Below are 23,995 nucleotides of genomic sequence, written 5' to 3'. Positions count from 1 at the left end.
AGATGCATTTGGTAAGTCAAGGCTGTGTTCCACAAGGCCATGGCTAGTCTGCAAAGGGGGTAGGAGTGGGTACCCCCCTGCTTGTTTATGTACCACATAATTGTGGTGTTGTCTGTCTTTATTAGTAGTTGTCCTGGATGAAGGAAGTCCTTAAAGGCTGTCAGAGCATTCTGTACAGCTAGCATTTCTTTCTGGTTGATATGCAGATTCATTTGATTTAGGCTCCATTCACCCTGACTGCATCTCCCTGCCAGATGCCCCCCCCCCCCAAGCATAGTCTGATGCATCTGTAGTCAGGGTTTGGGTGGCAGGGGGTAGAATGAATGACAGTCCTTTGTTTTGGTGACATGCCTCTGCCCACCAAAGGAACTCCTTTTGCAGGCAGGGAATGAGAGGAATCATTGTTTCCAAGCTGTGACAATGTTGGCTCCATAAGCTTTTTAGGTACCATTGATGTTTCCTCATATGGAATTAGTAGAATGCAAGATGCCATGAACCCCAAAGCCTGCAGAATTTGTCTTGCAGATAGCTGGATTTTTGTTGCCACTTGTTTGAAGTATGTTGTCAATTGAATTTGTCTGGCGTGAGGTAAGCCATCTGGGCAGTTGCATTCAAGCTTGCACCCAGGAATGTAATTATTTGAGAGGGTACCAGTTGTGATTTCTTTTCGTTTATGGTGTACCCTAGGCATGTTAGAAGCCTTTTTACAAATGCCAGATGTTGAAGAAGAGTGTCCTTGTCCTCTGCCTGAATGAGACAATCATCCAGATATGTATAAATTTGAATGTTTCTTTGTCTGTAAAATGCAATTACTGGTGCCAGGCACTTTGTGAAGACCCTGTGTGCAGTAGATAAGCCAAAGGGCAGTGCAGAGAACTGGTAATGCAAATAGCCTGCTTTGAAGCGGAGGTATCTTTGGCAAGATTCCCTGATTGGGATATGCAGGTATGCCTCTTTTAAGTCTATAGTTACCAACCAGGCATTCTTGCCTAGCATAGGCAGTAGTTGTTGTAGAGAGTCAGCATCTTGAATTTTGGAATGTCCAGGAAAGTATTTAGAATGGATAAGTCCAGAATTGGACGCCATGATTTGTCTTTTCTGGCTACCAGGAAAGGTCTTGAATAAAACCCTTGTCCTTTTTCCTTTTCTGGTACTGGTTGAATAGCCCCCATATCCATGAGGGATTTGGCTTGTTTCTGGGCCTCTGCCCACTGATTTGGTGGCAGATCTGGCCATCTGTTTGGAATTGGCAACATGTGGAAATGAAATCTGTACCCCTGGGATACTATGTTTAAGACCCACTTGTCCTGGGTAATTAGATGCCAGTTTTGAGCATGAAGTGCTAGTTTTCCCCCCAAAGGGGCTGCCAAAAGATAAGTGCTTGGAGATGGCAGAGGAAAGTCATTGAGACGGTTTACTGTAGGGTGGTGCTTTGCTACCTCCTGATTTGGATGTGGAGGCGCCCCATTGTTTTGTCCTGTAAGATCCTTGTGACTGAAACCTGGAGCCTTTGGAGCATCTGGGTTTGACCTGAGTGGCTCTGTTGGACACTGGAAAGGACCAGTTCTTAGTAGGCCAGTGCTTACTGAACCTGGATGGTTGCACTTGCAAGAAATCCTTTACAGTTTGCATAGATTTAGCTTTGTCTTCCATCTTTTTTAAAACCTCTTCTGCCTTATTACCAAACAGACTGTCCTGCTGTAAAGGAGCATCCAACAATTTAGCTTTAACATGATCAGGCAGATTTTGCTCCTTGAGCCAAGCATGCCTTCTTATCACAGATCCAGTTACAGCTGCCCTGCAAGAGGCCTCCAAGGAATCAAAACCACATTGCAAAGTATGCTTTCCAACTTGTTCAGTTGAATGCAATAAGTCATGTAACTCCATTTTCCACACAATCAGAAATAAAGATCATTTTCTGTTTCAGTAAGCCCATAACATGCTGTTGATATTTAAACAAATGAAATTGGAAGTTTAAAGCCCTGATTGCCAGAGTTGCAGACGTATAAACCTTCTTACCCAATCTATCCAGCGCCCTGGAGTCTCTATCTGAAGGGGTAGGATTTTTAGCTGTAGAAGCCTTAACACGCTTGGGACCCTGAGAAGTAGTTTCAGGGTCAGCAGCAGGAATTTTGAAAAGAAATTTGTGGGAGTCAGGAACCCTGTAATATCTGTCTGGTTTACTAGGAGCCGGAGGCAGGGAATCAGGAGCCATGCTGGATTCTGAGAAAATATCATCAACAAGGTCTAAAACAGGAGGTATAGCCAAAGGCCTATGATGAGGAAGAAGAAGAAAATCCCTAAGCCTCTTTTTGGATTCTGAAAAGTCCTGACTCTCTCAATGAAAATGTTCCCTTAAAGTATGCAAAGTCTTTCCAAAAGAAAAATCTTCAGGAGGAGAAGCAGAAAGGATGGCTTCCTCTGCATCAGAGTCCTCATAAGGTGGAATAGAAAATTTCTGATCAGAAGAGGAATCAGAAGAAATGGAAACCTGATCTGAAGATTCATAATCAGTGCCTTGCCTAGGCCTCTTAGCAGGAGGGGGGGGGGGTTGGGAACCCCTGATCAAGGTAATTAAATCCTCAGCCATTTTAATCATTTGTTTTTTAGGCATAGGGGCCTGAGCACGTGGCTCATGCATCAGTTTTTTAGACATAGAAGTAGGATTTGGCCTTGTCTTTGATGATGGCGTTGGTTTAATATACAAATGTTGAGGCCTGAAAACACCCTCAGAAGCCGGTGCCTGCTCAGCGGCTCCGGCCCATCCAAGGGAGAGACATCCGCGGGTTCAATACTTGGAGAATCTCGCGGCATACCGGACTCCGAATGGGTCTCGGTAGAGGCCTGCGACTCAAACGTAGCGGGCATCAGGGGCTGCGAAAGCGCCTCACTGAGTACCAGCGAACTGGCAACTGGCTTAGGAGAAGCTTCATCGTCAGTTTTGGAGCTTTGTCGTCGGTTTTGGACCTCAGCGGTCTGTCTCTGTCTATTTCCTTGCGTTTTTTTGTGAATTCTGGTAGTCTGATTGCTAACCGATGACATTTTAGGATATTTAAATCTTGAACCAAAGTATTTAGAAGCAAAAATGTACCGACGCTTAATAGTGCGTTGGTTAAATTTACCACAAAACCGACAGCAAGGCACATTGTGATCAGGGTCTAGGCAAGGAATACAGTACAAATGAAAATCCTTATGAGGTATTTGCTTCCCACAAGTAGTACAATTATTAATTTTTACTGACATCGGTAAGGAGTAAGAAAAAGTTTCCCCAATGGGGTACTTAGCTTTAGTTTGAAGAGTTTGGTTCTGAAACTCGAAAACGAAAATTTTAGGAGTCGGCCGACTGGCACTTGCGAACCGCTTCTGCTTCGGGCACCGCACAGCAAGAAAGACTGATTAAAATGGCATCGGCTGCATGTTTTATACCCCTGACATCATGGAAGAGGAGACAGCAACAGATGCAGGACCCAAGACTTTGTTATTCAGGCCGACTGAGGGCAACCTGCCAGCAGATTACCCAAATGTAATGACTGCAACAGTGAAACACGAAGAACATCTGCCCTTAGCCAATTCCATAAGAAGGAGAAACAATTTTATCTGGGCCAAAAATACTTGTATTTAGGTAGTCCTTCTGAATCTTCAGAATTACCCTGAATACCATTGGAAATGGTGGAAAAGCATAAAGAAAGATTCCCAGACATGGGAAAAAGAAGGTATCGATCTTCCAGGCTTGTTTGTAAACAGTGCTGGCTCGTTCAACTGTCTGTTTTGAAAGGAGACAAACAGATCTACTTGAGGGGTTTCTCACAGCTGAATCAGTTCCTGGAAGACCCCCTTGTTCAGTTTTCATTCATGAGAGTCAGTCCCGGTCCTGATCAACTTGTCTGCCACTATGTTTTCTTCTGACAGAATGTAAGCTACTTGGAGGGTTGGATTGCTGAAGTACTACCTGCCAAGCCATCACAGTCAGCCTGCACGTAGGGTTTGACCTGATGTCTCCTGGCTTATGTCACACATCATTTTGGTGTGGTCTGTAATCTCTTGTAGAGGTCCAGGAAACTATAGCTGATGAAGAGATTTTAAGGCATGGATCACACCCCACATTTACTTATTTACCGGGAAATTCCGACTGGACGCAGGTCCTTTTTCAGCGGATGCCCAGGGAGAAAAGCTCCACATCATGCACATGATAGAGATACAAAATTACAGCAATAGTAAACAACATTACAGGTTTTTGGCTTTAATACAATAACAAGATACTGATCAACAGTATATACAGAAAATGTTGCAAGTTAAGATAGTTTCTTGTTATTTATAATATTAGTAACAAAGTTGTCAGACAAGATGTTAAAGTATGTAAAGACAACTAGCTATTTCTGACTGTGGTTAGTAGTGGCGGTAGTATAGTTGGGTTAAGGGTCTAGATGGGGGGGGGTAAGCAGGGGGGTGTTGGTCTGGATTACAACAAGGACAAAGTCAGTGCAAATTTAAGTGGAATTTGAGTGCAGTCTTGAAAAGGCTGCTGGAAGGTAGAGTAGTTATAGAGGGTGGAAGATTGTTCCAAAGTTTAGAACTTTCATGGTACATGAAAATATGGCTTCTCCTGCTGAGTTTTTGGGTTTGATAACAGTGAGTTGATTTTTGTTGCTTGATCTTAAGGGTCTAGTGGGGTGATAGGGTTGGAGAAGGGTTTAAAGGGAAGGGATGTTAAGGGGGTGGTTAATAAGTTTATGAACGAGGGTGAGTTGATTAAAGTGAAGGAGTTGTGGGAGTTCTAGCCAGTTTAGTTCTTTAAGGGAGATGCAATGATGGCTGCGGTAGGAGGCTCCAGTGGCAAATTTAACAATTTTGTTGCAACAAGCATCCAGCTTGTGTAGGTCTGTCTATCTAAGGTTGGTAAGTATGGGGGATGCATAGAGTAGGGTGGAGATTAGCTGGGAATTGGCCATGGAGATTCTAGCCGCCTTGGTTAGGAATTGGTGGCTTCGATATAATGCAAGTTTCTTGTGAACTTTTTTTATTGTGAGAGATATGTAGGTGTCAAATCTAAGTTTGTTGTCTATTTCCACACCAAGTAATTTTGTGTGTTCTGATGGAGAGATGATGGTATTGTCTTTGGCAAGAATGGTGAAGTGGGGGTGTTTTGGAAGGTTGGAACAGGAGAAGTTTTGTCTTACTTGGGTTGAGTAGGAGCTGAGCATTGGATAGCCAGCTTTCGACAGAAGAGAATGATTCCTGTGTGATTTGTTGTAGTTCTGGTAGAGTGGGGGCAGAGCAGATGAGAGTAGAGTCATCTGCATACTGTATAAGAGATGCTTGTGTGGTGGCAGTATGTAGGTTGTTAGTGAAAAATGAGAATAGCAGAGGGCCAAGGATAGACCCTTGGGGAACTCCGAGAGTAACTGGGAGGCGAGGTGATGTGTTATTATCTCAGATTACTGATTGCTGGCGTCCGTGTAGATAGCTGTGGAAACAGCTGCAGGCAGGTTGTGAGAAGGAGAGGTTGGGGAGAGTAGAGAGTAGTAGCTCATGAGATACCATGTCAAAGGCCTTTGAGACATCTAGAAATAAGGCAGTAGCGAAGAGGCCATTGTTTTTGTGATGAAGTATAGTGCTGGTGAAGGAGAGCAGAGCGGAGGTAGTGCTGTGATATGGCCTGAAACCGTGTTGGGTTTTGGAGAGGACATTATTAGCTAGGAGGTAGTTGGAGACCTGGGTGGTGATACATTTTTCAAGTATCTAGGAGAGAGGGGAGAGGATAGCAATGGGGTGGTAATTGAAGAGGTCAGTGGAGGGGGGATGCCTTTGTGGAGGGGAATGATGTGGGATATTTTCCATATCGAGGGAACATAGCCTTCTATTATGGAAAGGTTGATTAGAATTGAAATTGGGTAGGCTAGTGTATCAGATGCAATTTTCAAGTATTCAGAGGGGAGGTGGTCAGCTGCGAGTTTGGTGGGTTTAAGTTTTGACAACAGTCTTTTTATGTTGGAGGTGAAGAAGAAAACAGGAGTGGGGTTTAGGGTTAGGAGTTGGGAGGGCTGTTGTAGGGAAGTGTTGTTTGTTTAGAGATGTTAGAGTTTCAGTGAAGTGTTTGTTGAAGGATTCATCAATACTGCTGGAGGAGGGGGGAATGGGTGGCTGGGGGGTATCAACCTTCCTTGGGTGGAGGATATTGTTAATAGTAGACCAGAATTACTTAGGGTTATGGTTGGTAGAGTTTAGGGTGGATTTATAGTAGAGGGATTTGTCTAATTTTATGTGCTTTTTGGCTTTATTCTGCAGTTCAAGTAATGATTGCCAGAGTTATTTTTTGTTAGTCGCCAGTGCTCCCAGGCCTTATCTCTGGATTTCATTAGGGTTCTGGTGGTCTTTTGTAACCATGGGGCACGCCTGGATCTGACTTTGGCATTTCTTACAGGAGCATGGGTGTTTAGGATGGAGAGGAAGGTACTGTTGAAGAAGTGGACAGCCTCATCTAGGTTGAGGTATTTTACTGGTGACCAGTTAATTTTTTGCAGGGAGGAGATGAAGGAGTTGGGGTTGAAGTTGGACTTGTTCCGTATTTGCCTGTGGATAATGGGCTTCACACTGTTTGTGTGGTGCCGAATTAGGAAAGTGGGGGAGTGGTCACTAAGACTGTCAGGTAAGCAGCCTGCTAGGTAAGAGTGAGGGGCTTTGTTGACTAGGATCCAGTCAAATAAGGTATGATTGTTAGGGTTTTTGTTGATTCGGGTAGGGGATTGAATGAGTTGAGTGAACCCATGGAGATTAAGGTGAATGGTTGGGAGACTGTTATTACAGGACCGCCAGTTGATGTTAAAGTCACCAAGAATGATGGTTTCCTGGGGTAGAGATAGAGTAGCCCAGCTCAGGAGATTTTCTAGGGGTGTGATATTTTGCCCTGGTGTGAAATAGCATTCTATGATATTGATTGTATTGTTTGGGTTTAGTTGGAGATTGGCATAAAGGCTTTCTTCATTGTTGTGGTGAGGGGCAGATGAGTTCAGGAGTTGAATATTGAGTTGGTGTTTAAATACCAATGCTACACCACCTCCTTTTTTGGACAATCTGTCTACGCGAAGGATGTTGTATTCAGATGGAAGTATTTCCTCACTTTTGATGTGAGGTTTGAGCCAGGTTTCAGTTAGGAAGAGAATATCTGGGGAATATATGCTTATGCTGGCATGTAGTTCTTGGATTTTATTGCATATGCTTCTGATGTTTAGGGAAATTATAAGTAGGTCTGTTGTTTTCTTGATGGCTAGGAGTTGAGTTGTGGGGGTTGCTTGGACTAGGGTTTGTGGTTGGGTTGGATTTGGGAGGACCAGGGTTTGGATGGATGTCTCCAGCGAGGGCTAGTTTATAGAGGGTGTTTAGGATATGTTTTATATACATAGTAAACTGCTTATGGCATCTTAGGGATATTTTATTGAGTGTGTTAGGTAATTGTTAATGGAGTGTGTGTATTGAGTGGATGGTTTTGGTGGCACGGGTTGTGTAGTTATAGTGTAAATGTTTGTAAATTTATTTGACATTGATGTGCTTGTCTTAGGAGTTCCATAGTCCTTGTACCTTTACCTTACAGATACTGTCCCCCAAAAGAAATATGCATCTGAAGTTACAGATTAGCTTGGAGGAAGGGTAAAAAAGGGGAAACCTGAACTTCCTTCCATTTTTAGTCTTCCACAACTGCAGTTCCTTTCTGACAATGCCCAGAAGATGCAGATGTTGGGTGCATGTTTTTTTTTTTTTTGCAAACCACAGAATCTTTCTCATGTGCAATCTCGCAAGAAGAATCATGAAAATCACAGAGGCCATAAACCCTAGGATGAGAATCTACAGCTGAGGTCTGAGAATGATTTGAGAAGCTCAGGAAAGTTTCCAAATAAAAATTCACCTTCTCGTGCATCAAAAAGCCTTTTGTTGACAGAGGTCTATAAAACAGCCCAAAAAGACAACCATGTGCATAGAGATCAATGAGGATTTCAAAACATTTATCTAGCAGCCAGGTAGGTCAGTAGAGAAAAAACACTGTAGTGACTCTTGGCATCTTGGAAATGCCTCCGAAAAGATGAGCAGGTTGTTTAAATAAAGTAAATGTCATTCAGTCTGCAACGAGCTATGATTGGAGCTAGGCACTTTGTAAATACCCTTGGAGCTGTAAATAAGCCAAAGGGTAATGCAAAGAACTGATATGACTCGGACAAAGAAAATTTGAGATAGCTCATGAAGCCTTTGGCTATGGGAATGGGGTGGTATGCCATCTTTTAGATCCAATGTTATCAAAAACTCCCATCGGGAGGAAGGGTTAACAGATTCTGAAGGGTGGTCAACATCTTGAATTTTGGAACTTTCACATACAGATTTAGAAATGAAATATCCAGAACTTGTCTGCAAAAGGAGTCCTTCTTTGGTACCACAAACATCCTGTAATAAAAGCCTTTGACCCTTTGATGTAATGGCACCAGTTCTGACTCCTAGGGAGAGTAAGTGCTGAATAACTTGAGGAAGAATTAGAAGTTATGTACTCACCATAACGTTCCATCTGAGTAGGTGTATTCATTTGTCTGCAACCTGTGGGTTATGGATCCGATATCGGATCCGAACCGGCATGGTTTTCCAGCTATGGATCCAAGCTCTCAGCTCCTCCCCTCACCCATAATGCCCTGCTCTACCCTCATGACCTCAGATCGAGTTTGCCAAAGCAACAACACCCTGAAAAGGGTAACATAGAATATGCAGGAAACTGAAAGGCCAGGGGGATAGGAGGGCGGGATGGTTGCAGACAAATGCATACACCTACTAAGATGGGGCGTTATGGTGAGTACATAACTTCTAAATCTGAAGTAGGATATTCATTTGTCTGCAACCTGTGGGACAGAGTCCCCAGCTACCTGAATCTTGGGCGCCATCATGGAAGGATATTCGAGCACCTTGGAGCCAAAGGATGCTCTACCCTAGATGCAAGATCCAACTTATAGTGGGAAATAAAAGTATGAGATGAAGCCCACGTGGCTGCTGCACAAATATCATCTAGAGGAATCCTAGCCTTGAAGGCTGCCGAGGTAGATACTGACCGGGTTGAATGGGCATGAACACCCTCCGGTGCGGAGCCTTCCTGAAGCTTGATAAGCCAATAATATGCACTGTGAAATCCAGCGGGACAGAGAAACTTTAGAAATTGGCTTGCCCAAATTAAATTTTGCAAAGGAAATAAACAACTGGTCGGATTGCCTATGACCAGCCGTCCTGTTCAGATAAAATCTAAGTTGCCTGTGAACATCTAATGAATGTAGCTTATATTCACCTTTGTTTTCATATTTAGGGAAGAAAACAGGAAGGTTAATGGACTGATTGATGTTTGCTTCAGAAGCGACTTTAGGAAGAAAGGACGGGTTGGTCCTGAGGTAGACACAGTCCGGATGAAATACCAAGTAAGGAGGTTTAGCTGATAATGCTTGAAGCTCAGAAACTCTCTTGGCGATGTAATGGCTACCAAAAGGCTGTCTTGTAGGACAAGAATTTGAGATCCACCGTAGCCGCTGGCTCGAAAGGAGGCGGTCAAGGCCTGTAGGACCAGAGAGAGGTCCCAAGGAGGAACTGCTTGTTTTATAGGGGCCTGAGAAGAAAAGTACCTTTAAGAAAAATTTTACACAATTTGGCTGACATAAGAGGATTAGAGTCGTGGCCAATGTGATAATGAGAAATTGCCGCCAGTTGTACTTTGACTGTGGAACTGCTGGCACCATCGTTAAAGAGAGTGGTTAGAAAGTCAAGCACTAAAGGAAGAGGAACCGTGAAGGGATTCAGGCCTTGCCGCTCCCCCCACAAAAAAACGTTTCCACTTGCTTGGTAAACCTTTCTAGTGGATGGTTTATGAGCTGCCACCAAAATTGCCTTAACCGGTGACGAAATACGGGAGTCCTAATCAAGAGTGGAACTGGAGCAGCCAAGCGGTCAGCTTCAGGTTGTCCAGATTCGGAGGAGGAATGCAGGATGGATGGGATATCAGATCCGGGATGGGATCTAGAATCCAAGGAGGATTCACCGAGTGAGACCTTAGGAAGGGGAACCAGATCTGTCGAGCCAAAGCGGAGCAATGAGAATCATTCTGCAACCCACCCGAGAGGCTTTCTGAAGAACTTGGAGCATCAGAGGTAAGGGTGGATAAGCATACAGAAGACCGGGTGGCCAAGCATGCACCAGGCGTCTCTTGGGGTACCTCCGGGAGGAGGTATCAGAGCGAAAAACTGTCGCACTTGGTGTTTGAGGGAGAGGCAAAAGATCGCATGAAGGGTTCCCCACCGTGCGAATATGCGTTCGCTACTTGACAATTGACAGTCCACTCGTAAGGGGACAGAATCGTGCGACTGTCCTTGTCCCCTTGGATGTTGGACCGACCGGAATGTGCGTTGCTATTAGAAAGCGGTTGGTGGAGATTGCCCATTCCCAAACTCTCATGGCTTCTCGACAAAGAAGGTAAGACCTTGTTCCCCCTTGCTTGTTGATGTACCAGACAACAGACATGTTGTCCGATTGAATCGCAATTGTTCCCAAGGGAAGAAAGTCCTGAAGTGCTAGCAACGCTAAGAGCACTGCTCTCATCTCTAGAACATTGATAAGCAGTAAGGTCTCTGAATCGTCCCACGTGCCTTGGGCGGTCCGGCCCAAAGTGCCCCCCACCCGAGGCGGAGGCGTCCGTGGTCACCGTGGCGACAGGAGGAGAAGCACAAAATGGGCGGCCTCTGTGGAGATCCGGGGAGTGGAGCCACCACAAGAGGGACCGCTTGCAAGCCTTGCTGATCGCTATGGGATGATGCATGGGGAGAGCAAGGTATGACCACTGTACTAAGAGCGTCCACTGTAGAATGCATATTGAGCCTGGCAAGAGGAAGAAGTGCTATAGCTGATGCCATGGACCCTAGAGCCCTCAGGACCAACTCCGCGGAACAGAACTTGAGTGGAGAATGGCCCGCACCTGGAGCTGCAGATTTTGAACTCTGTCCGCAGTGAGGAAGGCTCGTAAACTCCTTGTGTCTAGCCTGGCCCCTATAAAATCTAAGAGCTGTGTGGAGCCAGGTTGGATTTCTTTGTATTTATTGTGATGCCCAGAAAAGGAGCAAGATGGAGAAAGGAGTCTCGCGCCAATAAGAGTAGATGCCTTGTTGGGGCGGTAAGAAGCCAGTCGTCCAGGTAGGGAAAGACCTGCACCCCCTGAAACCTCAGGTGGGCCGCTACCACTGCTAATACTTTGGTGAACACCCTGGGGGCTGTGGTGAGACCAAAGGGAAGGACCCAGAACTGGTAGTGACTGGCTCCCAGCCGGAAGCGGAGAAACCTCCTGGAGCGCCTGTCCATCAGGATGTGGTAGTCTGGCGTCCTTGAGGTCTATCGAGCACATCCAGTGATTTTCTCCCAGAAGGGGAGAATAGATTGCAGAGTGACCATTGAATTTTTCTTTGGGGACTGCCAGATTCAAGAGAGAGGTCCAGGATTGGTCTTAGTTCCCCGTCTTCTTTGGCACTAAAAGAATCTGGAGTAGAACCCTGATCCGATCTGGTCTGGGGACGGGCTGGATGGCTCTTTTCTTTAGCAGATGGCCAATTTCTGCCAAAGTGGCCTCCCGTTGACCGGGTGGGGCGTCTGGGAGGGATTTCAACTTTGGAAGGTGAAGGAAAGGGATGCGATATCCTCTGGATATGATCTGGAGAACCCAGCGGTCCGATGTTATGGACTCCCATGCCGCTAGGTGCCCGAATGTCCCGACTGCCTCCAGAGTGGAGCAGTCGGGCAACCCTCAGGGTTGCTGCGCGGGCCGTTCAGAGAAAGGTTCCCTGGACCCGAAGTTTCTGGGAGCCCCTCTGCCTCTAGGGCGGCGTCCTCCCTATCCTCCTCTGCCACGGAAGGACTGGTTGTCCGGAGCAGGCTGGGACTGCTGCGACTTCCGGAACCACATCTTCTTCTGACCCTTTTGGTTCCTAGAGTAGGGCCTCTGGGGTGCAGAGAAGCGGATTCCGACGGCAGACAGCGTCTTCCCGTCCTTCTCGCTCTGGGTCAACATCTCGCGAACGGTTTTGCCAAACAGAGCAGAACCATCAAAGGGGGCGTTCGCAAATGACGCTTTGAAGGGCTCAGAAAAATCGCAGTGACGGAGCCAGGCCTGACGTCTAGTGACTAGTCCTGTCCCCGCAGCTCTAGCGGCGCCTTCCGTTGCATGGGAGAGTAGCCGCATAGAAGTATTAGTAACTGACCTAAGAGTGGCCATACGGGTGGAGTGCAGAACCCTGTCCTCCTCCGAAATGGACTCTGGGGGGGATGCAGCGTATTCTTTAATAAGATCTCGCTGCATCCTAATGACATGTGCCAAGTAGTTCAGCGCCCTTACCGAGAAGGTCGCTGAACTAAACATCCGCTTCCCCAAGCGGTCCATCATCCGAGACTCCTTGCTCGGGGGGTGGACTGAGGGACTCTCCTGAGCCAGTTCCCTCTTGGTGGCCGCCGCCGTCAACATGGCATCTACCGGAGGCCCCTTACTCCAATGGGCCCGGTCGGACGGTGGGCTAAGGATCCTATCTGGCCTCTTGGGAATTGGCTCCACGGTGTCCGGTTCCTTCCACGCCCTGGTGGTAATAAGGTCCACCAGGGGTTCGGCAGGGGGGGACACCCAAGAGGTAGACGGGCCCGCTTCAAATGCCTCCAAGAACACGGACTCGTCCGAGGAAGACTTGGGGGCAGACCACCCCCCCTTATACGGAGCATTTCCATGATGTCTCCAAATGAGACATCCTCAGGGTGACCGTGGGGAGCCTTCCCTTCCTCCAAGTCCGTGTCTTCTGTGAGAGACTCGGGAGTCAATGTGCCTCCTTTGCCGTATGCTTGCGAGGGACATCCTCTGGGGGCTGTCAGAGGAGTCCTCACAAGCAGCAATTTGTTCCATAGGAGCAACTTGGGGCACAGAAGCGGGCTGTCCCAGGGGCCGGATGGTGGAAGCCTGGCCCAGTGCAGAGGGAGCGGACGGAGCCGAACAAGTGCCGGGGTCCGGAGACCCTCAACAGGGCCCTCTCCACTACATCAAACGCCGAAGGGAGCCGACCTCGACCAAAGGATCCGACAATCGGCTCCCCTCGGATCCGAAGAGTGGATCGGAGCCGGCGCCCGGCGCCGGATCCGAAGGACAGTGCGCTCCGACACAGACGGCGCCGAAGGAGCACTGATCCCCGGATCCGAGGCTCGGATCCAGGCTCGAGAGGTCGGATCCGATGCACTCGAGGGCAGGGTCGGATCCGAAGTACCAAGTACTATCGGCGCCGACCCACCCCCGGCTCCAGCTGCTCCGAACCCGGATAGCGGGTCGGAGAAGGAGCAATAGGCTTAAAAAGGGGTGTTGAGCTCCCCCCCAGAGGGGGGGGGAGGCAAGAGCACTCCCATCTGCATCTGGGCCTGGATGAATCTTCTCATCATCCGGTCCAGATCAGCATCAGAAAGGCTATATGTGGATCTCGGCGAGGCTACCGAGGTAGGCCTGGAGTGCCTCCTCGATAGCCTCGACGGAGATCGGGTCTCCTCCTCCTCAGGACCCGGTGAAAAGCACACAGGGGACCGGAGCCGAGGAGGAGGAGACCGAGCCGACAACGGAGCCAGGGGAGAAGCCGCTTGGCTGGCGGGGCGAAACAGAGGTCTCGGCCCGCCGCTTGTGCTTCTCCCTCCGGTCCTTTTTCCTAGCATCCCTCTCCTCTCCAGAAGCGGGAGGTTGAGTCCCAGGAGCAGGAGGGGTGCCACGGAGGAATAACGAAACCACGGTTACTCCCGAAGGAGCGGAGGCGGAGCAGAGTCTGGCGGTAAAGGCCCGCCAAGACAAGCTTGGACCTCCGCTCCTCAGTGCCCTGGGGTTGAACCCTGCACAAATGGAGCATCCAGATGTGAGGTGTTCAACCCCAGGCACTTTAACACCAGTGTGGCCATCAGCCGGGAGAGCTTATGGCCACACTCGGTGCATTTAGAAAATACAGATTTGGGCTGATCAGCCATCCAAATCTATACAGCTACTAATTAAAAGTAACTAAAAGTAATACAGACACACAGGCCCAACACACACACACTACGCCAACAGCGAGGGAGGGAAAAAAATACTTAATTTAACTCTAAATAAAACTATCAAAGAGGGAAACCTAAACTTTCACACAAAAAAGTACAAAAAACTTCAAATTTTCTGAATTAACAGATATAAAACTAGCACTTAGCTGAGAGCTATAGATACCAATCCAGTCACCAGCGCGGCAAACGAGATCTGAGGTCATGAGGGTAGAGCAGGGCATTATGGGTGAGGGGAGGAGCTGAGAGCTTGGATCCATAGCTGGAAAACCATGCCGGTTCGGATCCGATATCGGATCCATAACCCACAGGTTGCAGACAAATGAATATCCTACTTCAGATCTTCTGTTTGGTTCAGAAGGTAGGGAAGAACTCGCCTGAAAGGACATATCCGTATCCAGTGCCAACTGTATCCTTTCGGAACCGTTTTTAACACCCAAGAGTCTGAAAAACTCTGTTGTCACAGTGGGGTGTACACAGCCAGTTTCTGGGACAGATTTTTTAGAGGAGAGGTTGGGGAGGGGGGAAGAGTAGTTGTATAGTCGGACACTCCCAGTAAACAAATGTTAAATAAATAAATAATTCTAAGTAACAGACTGTCCCATTTTTGGAAAACATCCTAATTTTTTTGTTGTTGTTCCCTCCTACCATCTTTTTGGTTCTCTGTTTGGCTTGAGAAGGCAGGGATTGCTTCTTCTGTTGCTTAGAAGGAAAAGAGGATTTGGGAGCTTGTAAGATGGGCCTGACAAACTCCCTTTATTAATTTCCCTGTTTTATCAAACTGTTTGCAGACCTGAGTACCAGATGGGCCAAACGAAACTCCAACTAAAGCTGAATTAAAAATTTCAGATTCTACCTCATCAGAAAACCTGTGATTACGTACCCCCTTTTTTAGGAAGTGAAGGTTGAGAATCAGGATTATTACAAGCAGTGTTAAATACATCATCCAAGGTTGGCACCGCTGAAGGTATGGGAGTTGAATGTGGCATATCTTACTGTAATGTATCATAATCTCTCCTCAGTTCAGGGGGAACGTCCATCTGTTCCCATAAAAACACCTCATTCATTCTGGCTACTGTCTGAGAAAAGGAAAATTCCTCCAAGTGAGTTATGGGGACCAAGTTTCCACTGAATCAGAGATTTGGACTTTGAAATCTGCAGGAGAAGAAGCCCTGCCCATGTCCATTGTCCATGTCAGAATTCTCTGACATGTTTTTTTTTTCCAGAATATCTCTAATGACATTTTCAGGTAAGTATGTTTGAACATCAGAGTTACCAGCCTGTAACAATTGCCTAGCTATGCTAAGAAAATCATATGTTACTGCAGATACCATGTCATTAGATGAACAATGTTTAACATTCTTTTTTTTACTTTACAGGTTTATATAAAGACCAACTCGGATAATACACTTCTGCCACATCTAATGGTCTCTTTCCCCTGCCATCTTGAGAAAAATCTTCAAGTGCATCTCCCCTGGCCCAGAAGACATGGTTCTGCCTTGCTGGATCAGAATTCTGAACTGGAACAGCAGATGAGGATGTAGCCGATCCCTGGTTTATGCTGGATGGAAGGACTACATCAGAGGAAGCAGGAGAGACAAGTGAGTGGGCTGAGGAATGGCTAATGGCCACAGAAGATTCAGTCACCATTAGCTGAGGTGTTGACTGTGCCTGCAGAGATGGCAAGGGCTCTTTAACAAGTTCTTTTTTTTTTCTCTTTCTAGGTAAAGTAGGAGACAGAACAACTGCGAGAAATTATGTATCTATTCAGTGATTCAGGATATCTAAAAGGCAATACACTTTGCTGGAACAAGTCTGTCAAAAGGTATGTTGTCAGAATGTGTAACCAAGCAGTAAACTTACACATCCTCCAAACACAGTAATGTGTAAGCAATACACTAAATTCATGTCAGAAATTTTTTTTTTAAATTCAGTCTGAAAAAATAAAACTGGCAAGGTGTATTGGCAGTGTACACAAACACTAACATACGCCATAATAGTTCAACTGCATGAAACACTTCAAAACACTAACCCTTTCATTAACTCACACAGTTAGATAAGCAGTACATTACCTCAAAAAACAGCCATCAAAATAGCTTAAAACAAAAAACAGTGGTCCCCAACAGGAAACTTCTGATATCTGGAAGAATACGGAGTTTCTTAAACTTCAAATATTGCTAAAAAGCCCTTTTTAAAACCAGCAGTTTTTTCCTTTCTTAAAAGAGCATTCTGTGTGAATGGCTTCCCCACTGGGGACTTACCTACCAAACATAAAGTCGAAGGCCGGCTGCTGCACCCATGTAGCCTCTGAGCTGCTTCTCCATGAGGTGGCAAGAATGCACAAAAAAATAAATCTTCACTCTGACTGCTGATTTCCCTACACAGGAATGACCAACTGGTAGTCAGAGTAAAGGTGTGTGAGGAAGCAGGAAGTTTTGGAAGCTGGCTGGTTCTTGTGCCCTTGACAGGAGCAAACAGATATAGCCTAAAGGCTACTGCAACAGTATTGCAGTAAATGAAAAATACAGCATTGCACTCTAAAAACAGAGGTACTGAAACTGAAAGCTAGTCTTTCCACTTTCTGTGACATTCAGACAATCATACATCTCAACTTTCAAAGATGAAACTTAAATAAATATGAATACAAAATTAACAAGAACATTTTTTAATGAACAAGAACTCTTAAAGATTTTTAATAAGGGTAAGCAAATAACCAAGAGCTGCAATAAGAAAAATTAAGCAACGTGCACGACATCTTCAAAAATAAATATTTAGAAGCAAAAATGTTAAACACCAGGCCATTTTCTAAATAGTGAATTAACATGGAACAAGATGCATCTAAATTATTTCTGGTTATAAAATCAGACAGGAAATAGAAGCTGTAAACAGAATAGGAATAAAGATCCCACCTGCGTCATTGCCAAGTGTGTTTAAAGGGGTCATAAATGTTCTGCCAACATCACTACCACCTATGTTTAAAATGGCTACATAAACTCAATTCTACACATTAATCTGACAACTGACAATGTAGCTGCAACTCTTCTCCATGTACTACTAGTACTGGATTGCTGAATATTAAATAAAAAATCCTAAGGCTGCATTCAAGCCATTAAAAGGTTTAAAACGAAAACAAAAATTACTTCACTAAAGTTACTTCACAAAATCATAATGTGTAGATTTGCAAAGTTACTTACCTTATCAGTGTGTCCAATGAAAAATCTCTGCTCCCCAGTCTCAGTGTCCATAGACACTATAATAGCATGGCAAGGATACACAACTGCAGAGTGTGTTTTTGTCCATAATGCCTGTTAAAATACAACATCAAAATATTATAACTAACACATTAAAAAGTTCTACGCTATCATCAAAGGACACCACCTGAGGTAATACTGTGATACTCAAAGGATTTATTCAGTACAGAGCATTAAAGCTATGAACTGCTTCTGAGCTTCCTTCAGAATCACTAGTTAATATTTCTCCATCTCAACCTGTGACTCAGCAACTCATTTAACCAGACACTGCTCTTAGGCATGACATGAACAGACAAATAAAAGACTACATGACAAAGCAAAATAGCACAACTGTACAACCTACTCACCTTGAGAGTATATAATAGAATTCTTTAAAGTTTTCTAAGCATTCAGTAGACATGTGGAATCACCACAGGTCCTTTAGCTATGATAAGAAAATACTGATTTACAACCAAACATTTTATTTTTTCACCATCTAGACTAGAGTATATACAGTGAGCACTCAGGGACAGTTCACTTGTGCAAGAACTTACTGTAACAGCAGATGTTCGAATAGAATGCTACTGCAGTAATGCTGACAGATGGGGCATATCCTGCCAACGATACCAACTGTCCAGCCAGCAATTCAAAGCTTAGTGCATTCAACCTTAGATCTAAGCATGAGGAGTATATGCGGCTATATAAGGGATGCAGGAGCACAAAAACCCACAGAGCTTTCTTGCCGCAGACAAAAGAAGAGGCTGGATGAAAAGGAGGATAGACTCAGACATAATCAGAAGGTGAAAGGAAATACAGACTCCACCTTTGCCTAATGAAAAAAAAAAATAAGAGGAATGGCATATATTGCAAAAGTGATCTATTTAAATATCTAATGTTATGATAAGGTCTAACAAAACTACACTATGTCCATCATCAGATCATTGCTACAGAATTGCTGACAGATGGGACAATTCCCAAAGCTTTTAGGTAGACTGTCAGGGGGTAAGAGAAGCACCAACTTTTAAAGGATGGTCTTGGTAAGTTCTGTTCTGGGTCTAGAAAAGGTAGTAGTTTTGTAATGTTTGGTAAGAGTATGACCAGAAGACCAAAGCTGCCTTCAAGACAGACTTGGAGTCAAATTCCTTGAAGAAAGCACCAGATGAAGCAGCAGTTTTAGAATGAGCTCTAATATGACCTTAGAGAGACTTTCCACAGAGAGAATAACAGAAAGAAATGGCAAGGGATATCCACTTGGGCATAGTCTGCTTGGAACACTTTTAACATTACACACTGAACAATAACATGTGTACACATACAAGTATGGAAAAGAAAAAGCTTTTTAAGCATTTCTCATTAACTTCACACATTATACATATGTGCTGCTTTTTAACAATTACCTTTCATTCTAATACTATATAACTTGCTCGTGTCCTTCCTTCCCTTAAATTTCAATCCTGCTTCAGAACATTATTCTGCAGTATTGTTCAGACAAATGCCATTCAAATATTTGTAATGATTATTCTTTTTTTCTAAAGATTTCACCTCCAATTATTTTATCTCCTTTACGATATTCAACACTTCATTTACGCTTGGTTTAGATTTTGATTTCCATTTTCTGTTAATTACTTTTTTTTGACAACCAATAGCATTACACTTAGCAATGCCTTAGTATGCCTAGGCAATTCAGAATGTGTATTGATTCCCAGCTCAATAATGTCCTTGGTTACAAGTCATTTGCTCCCTCAACATTTCTGACAAAGTACTCGGAAGGGAATTTTTAAAATATAGCCAACTCATTAAATTCCAGAAAATGTTCCCAATTACCTTTCACTATCCCATCACAGCTCCAGTAATTGCTGTCTGCCTGAGCAAAACTTCTCTGAAGTCTGCTTAGGGTATAAATATGCCTGTGCAAACAATTCCAAGCACAAATCCTAAAGCTTCTGGACTTTGCTGCACACTTGGGAGTCATACTGATGTCCTTCTGCTGTTACTTGATAAAGTGCCTTTCCAGTCTCCCTTCCCAATCTTCATTAACCTCTTCTAATTGATTCTTACAGTTATCATGCAACATTTTATATGCCCGAACAAGTTCCCCTTTTTTAACAGCAGGTTGACCCCCTACGCTTATCTCCGTCTGTATTCTGGCATCAGTCAGTCCCTGGCAAGCACGACAGTCTAACCTGCAATCCAAAACTTTAACCTGGCCTCATCCCACTCTATCAACACTGCCTCTCTAGATATTTTCTCCCAATACCTTGGTTCCTTTGCTAATTTTCTCTAGTAAGTTCAAAACCCTTCTTGCCTATTTTCTATACCTCTGCTTGCAGACTCCCTTGTCAAATTCTCTATTCTCCATTCTAATGTTGGCCAAGTTCTTAAAATATTTCTACTACTTTATAAATATAATACTCTGTATAGTTTTTCTCCTTAAGGGCCTGCATCCATACTCTTTCTTTTCTCCTTATTTCCTGATCCCCCCATTTCATCACTGTCATTCTTTTCCACTTATATATAACATTAGCAGAAGACTTTAATTCTAGCAGCCTCACCTGCATAGCTCTAAAACAAAATCAGGCAATCCTAAGTTACCTTCTTCTATGGGATAAACAACTTATCCCATTTAACTCTTTCTTCTTTCCCACCCGAATAATGTCCTTCAGCTTTTTATTAATCACGTTCCATAAGATATTTTATCAACCAGAGGAGAAGTTTATTATCCATATCCATAAACAAAACATCCCAACATCTCAGTCTTGTATTATCCTTTATTTAGTCTCTTCCCACATATTCTTAGCTGCCATAATAGAATCATTTTGAATCCATACTACTAAATATTCCATCTTATCATGTTCTCATAGATATGGGTATTGTTTTATATCCATGTGTTTTTTTATCCTGAAAGAATATGAAATGGTGTCAAAATGTTCCACAACACTGACATGCCCTTTTCTAGACTTATCAAATACACAACAAAGGCATATATGAATAAAGTTAATTTTTCTTAATTATTATACCAGTTATATATTTGAATACATGAGTACCTTATTTTCATTACCAAGTGCTCTAAATATAAAGCAAATAATAAAAGGGGAAAGAGAACACACTTGCATTGCTCCTCTGTTTAAGTGTATCTTGTCAGAGAGGAACCCTCCCACCTTCAATCTTGCCCATGACTCTTCAAATAACCTCCTAATTAACTCTTACTCTAAGGCAATGAAAATACTACCACTGCTCTACTCATAAAATCCCAGGGAACTATCAAATGTCCTCGCTCCATCAAGATCCACCAACAGCAGCAGTTTTTCTTACATTCTGCTTCACTCTGGATTATTACTGTTCTAGTAATGCTGCCCGTCTCCCCATCACAAAACCATGTTAACTCATACCGATCAATTTTACCGATCAATTTTAGTAACACCTTTTCCATTCTCTTGTGTAGTATAAACAAACACTTTATAAATCAAGGTATAAAATTGAAATTTTTCTACATGAAGCTGGAGCTAAAGGGTCTTCACCCTCTTTGGGTTATACAATCACCATGGCTTTCTTCAAAGATGCTAGTATTGTCCCTCCTTTTAAAATACTGTTAATAAATACAATTTTCTCCTCTCTTAACTTTCAGACATCCACAGGAAAACTATCTGTCCTGCAGACTTCCCTGTTAATTGATTATACATCACCATTTTTATCTTCTCCAAACCTTAACATAGTTAACTTTTCCATAAATATTTCCATTTGTGCCTCTTGGTTCCCCATTCCTCTGCTTTATATAAATTAGGATTTCTGAAATATCTATATTACCTGAATCAGACCTCTGGTTACTTTTCTTGTCAAAGGCACCTTACATGTGGCAAAGTATAGCTGTGTACGCATGTACCATAACAGTAGATGTTTGTTCTAGACCTGGAAAAGGAATCAAGCTTACAGTGTTTTTTTAATAGCATGCAGAGAGGATCAAGTTGCTGCTTCTAGAATACTTCCAAGTCTAACACTTTCCAAAAAGCTATAGATGAAACTAAGACTCTGGCAGTGTGTGCCCTGATCCTGCCTAGGATGGTTTTGTTGCAGTGGGAATAACAAAAGGTAACGGCCTGAGATAACTATTTGAAAACAGTTTGCTTTGAGACATGTCACCTCTTACATTCACAAGAAATGAACAACTGATCAGATGTTCTGAAAGATTTGGTTCTGTCAAGATAACACCAGAGTTGCCTGTGTACAAACAAGGCATGAACTACCATTGTCATTTTTAGGTTCTGGAAAGAAAACTGGGAGATCAATAGTATGGCTTAAAGTAAACCTGAACCACTTTAGGCATAATAAGATTAGTTCACAAAAGAAACCCTGTCTTTGTGAAAAATGAGAAGTTCTCTTCTTGCAGAGGTCAGAGCAATCAGCAAAACCGTTCTCCATGTTAAGGAACCTAAAGTCAGCCAAGATGAGCTGGTCCAAATGAAGCAAGTGCTAAAGCAAAATTAACATCGCAAGGAGGTATCACCATTTTCTTTGGAGGCTTCTTATGTAACACTCCTTTCAAAAAACATTTTAACATCAGACTGCATCGAAAGAGGGGGATCCAAGGGCAAACATCCTGAAATGTCTGACCAATGAACAGTGACAGAGGAGTACGATGGGACATAGGATATTCATTCCCACAAACACTGTAAAACCAGAGAAACACTAGCCCTAAAATGCATGCTGGTTCTTTTGTTAGTACCAACTAGAAAACCTTTTCCAGTTGCTAATATATAATTTTCTAGTAGCAGGTTTTCTTGCCTCCGTGAAAACAGGTAACTAAAATGTATTACGACCCTATCATCCAGGCATTCAGATGTAATTGTTTGGGATCGGGTTGCATCAAACACCAATGTTCTTGTGTGAGCACATTCAGTCTGTGAAGAAGTTTGTGGTAATTGGACCACGTGATTACAAAATAAGGGAGAACAACTGTTGCCTCAGCCAGAACGGAGTCAAAACAATGATCTTTGAGGATTCCTTCTGAAACTTTGGAAGTACCCTAGATACTACTGGAAAAAGCATACTGAAACATTCCTGCTCAAGGAAAGCAGAAACATTCCTGCTCAAGGAAAACAAAAAGCATTTGTCTTCTAGACCTTCTAGCATGCAGTCCTGAAATACAGTTTTGCCAGTTGATTGTTTAGAGAAGAGGTAAATAGGTTTACCTGAGGAATTCTCTAGAAATGGATGACATTTTGGAAGACTATCTAATCTATTTTCCCTTCATGAGGGTCTGCCTTTGTCCTGCTCTGCTTGCCTACCACACAGCTGTACTCTGATAAAATGTAAGATGCCTGCAGAATGACATGGATAATATGCAAAGGGAGCAAGATCCAGTTCCCCCTTGCTTTGTCTGCAACAACCTGAAGAGGTCCTGGGAGCAACAGAAGATCATCTTTTATTTTTTATTATCAGCAACAAAAGATTCACAGTTAACAGCATTTATAAGAGCAAGCATCTGTTATGTTTATGTGCTTTTATCTGTCTTTCTTGTCCTAGAAGCTTTGCACTTTTATTCCCCTTGACACTGCTCCTCAAGAAAAGGCTGGGATGTCTGTTGTGAGTGACTGCTTTGGAGTACGAACAGAGAATAGAAGACCTGGATTCAAGGATATTTTATGTCTACCAAGTGATGTCTTTTTGCTTTCTCATATGCAGACTTCCAAGCAGTATCACGAGAATCATGTATGCCATGAGACCCACAAACCTGAAGCATTTCTTTATGGTTACAAAAGTCTGAGTGGAAACACCCTGGAATACATCTAAATATCAACTCACTTCTTCCTCTGGAAGAAAAGCTATTTGTACTGAGGTGTCTAAAGCACCCCAACAACACAATCCTGTGTGAGGTTGTCAAAAAAGACTTTTAAATGTTCCCTTGGAATCCCAGCCTGTGTAGGAGATCTCGTGCCCAAGTGAAACACCCCGAACAATTGGAAAAAGACTCTGCAAAGATATGCAAGTCATCTAAATATCAAAAAATGTGGATACTCAGGAGCCTGCAATGAGCTATGACAACAGCTAGACATTTTGTGAACATCTTGCAGCAGTGGATACTCAAAAGGGTATTGCAGAGAACTGACAATGAGATCTAGACACATAAAACCTTAAACGCCTGAAATTTAGATAAATAGGAACGCAATGATATGTATCTTTAAAGTTACTAAAAAAAGGAGTAACAGGTTGCAAAGTGAAAGCATTTTGAACTTGGACATCATCACAAACTGATTCATGAAAAAGTAAACCAGATCTAGGACTCCAGAATTTTCTTTCTTTGACACTAACAGCATTCCTGAATAAAAACTTTTTTTCCAACTAGGAAGGAATAACTGCTTCTTTCACTCCCTTAGACAGTGTGTGGTGGAGAACAAAACAGAAGAGAAGGTTTTGGTCCTGTGGATGAGAAGAAATCCCGTGGAAAGGATAAATTTCCTCTCACTACCATCTATAATATAGATGGATCAGCTTCAGAATCTGTTGCCAAAGACAGAAATGCAGATTCATACTTCCTGAAAGGGGAAAGACTGTCCGGGTGGAAGGAGGGGACAAGGATCCTTAAACAGTCATTCTGCCTTACTTGACTATCTTTTATTATGGGGGGGGGGATACAGCTTTCTTTTTGGAACCTTCCTCCTACTGCTTTTTTAAAT

General features: G+C 43.6%; 1 protein-coding gene across 1 annotated transcript in view; it reads right to left on the bottom strand.

Moving 5' to 3' along the window:
* Positions 1-23,995, bottom strand: part of WDR90 (WD repeat domain 90) — a 1,773,335-nt gene that overhangs the window by 1,348,029 nt on the left and 401,311 nt on the right. The window contains exon 12 of the mRNA XM_044079383.1: positions 17,289-17,399. Coding sequence (XP_043935318.1) covers positions 17,289-17,399 — 111 coding nt within the window. The remainder of the gene's footprint in view (positions 1-17,288; positions 17,400-23,995) is intronic.

Source organism: Protopterus annectens, chromosome 8.part0 (genome assembly GCF_019279795.1).
Source record: "Protopterus annectens isolate FY-2018-M chromosome 8.part0, PAN1.0, whole genome shotgun sequence".
NCBI classification, from domain to species: domain Eukaryota; kingdom Metazoa; phylum Chordata; order Ceratodontiformes; family Protopteridae; genus Protopterus; species Protopterus annectens.
The sequence above is the reverse complement of the archived record's forward strand: the minus strand, read 5'-3'. Positions and strand labels throughout refer to the sequence as shown.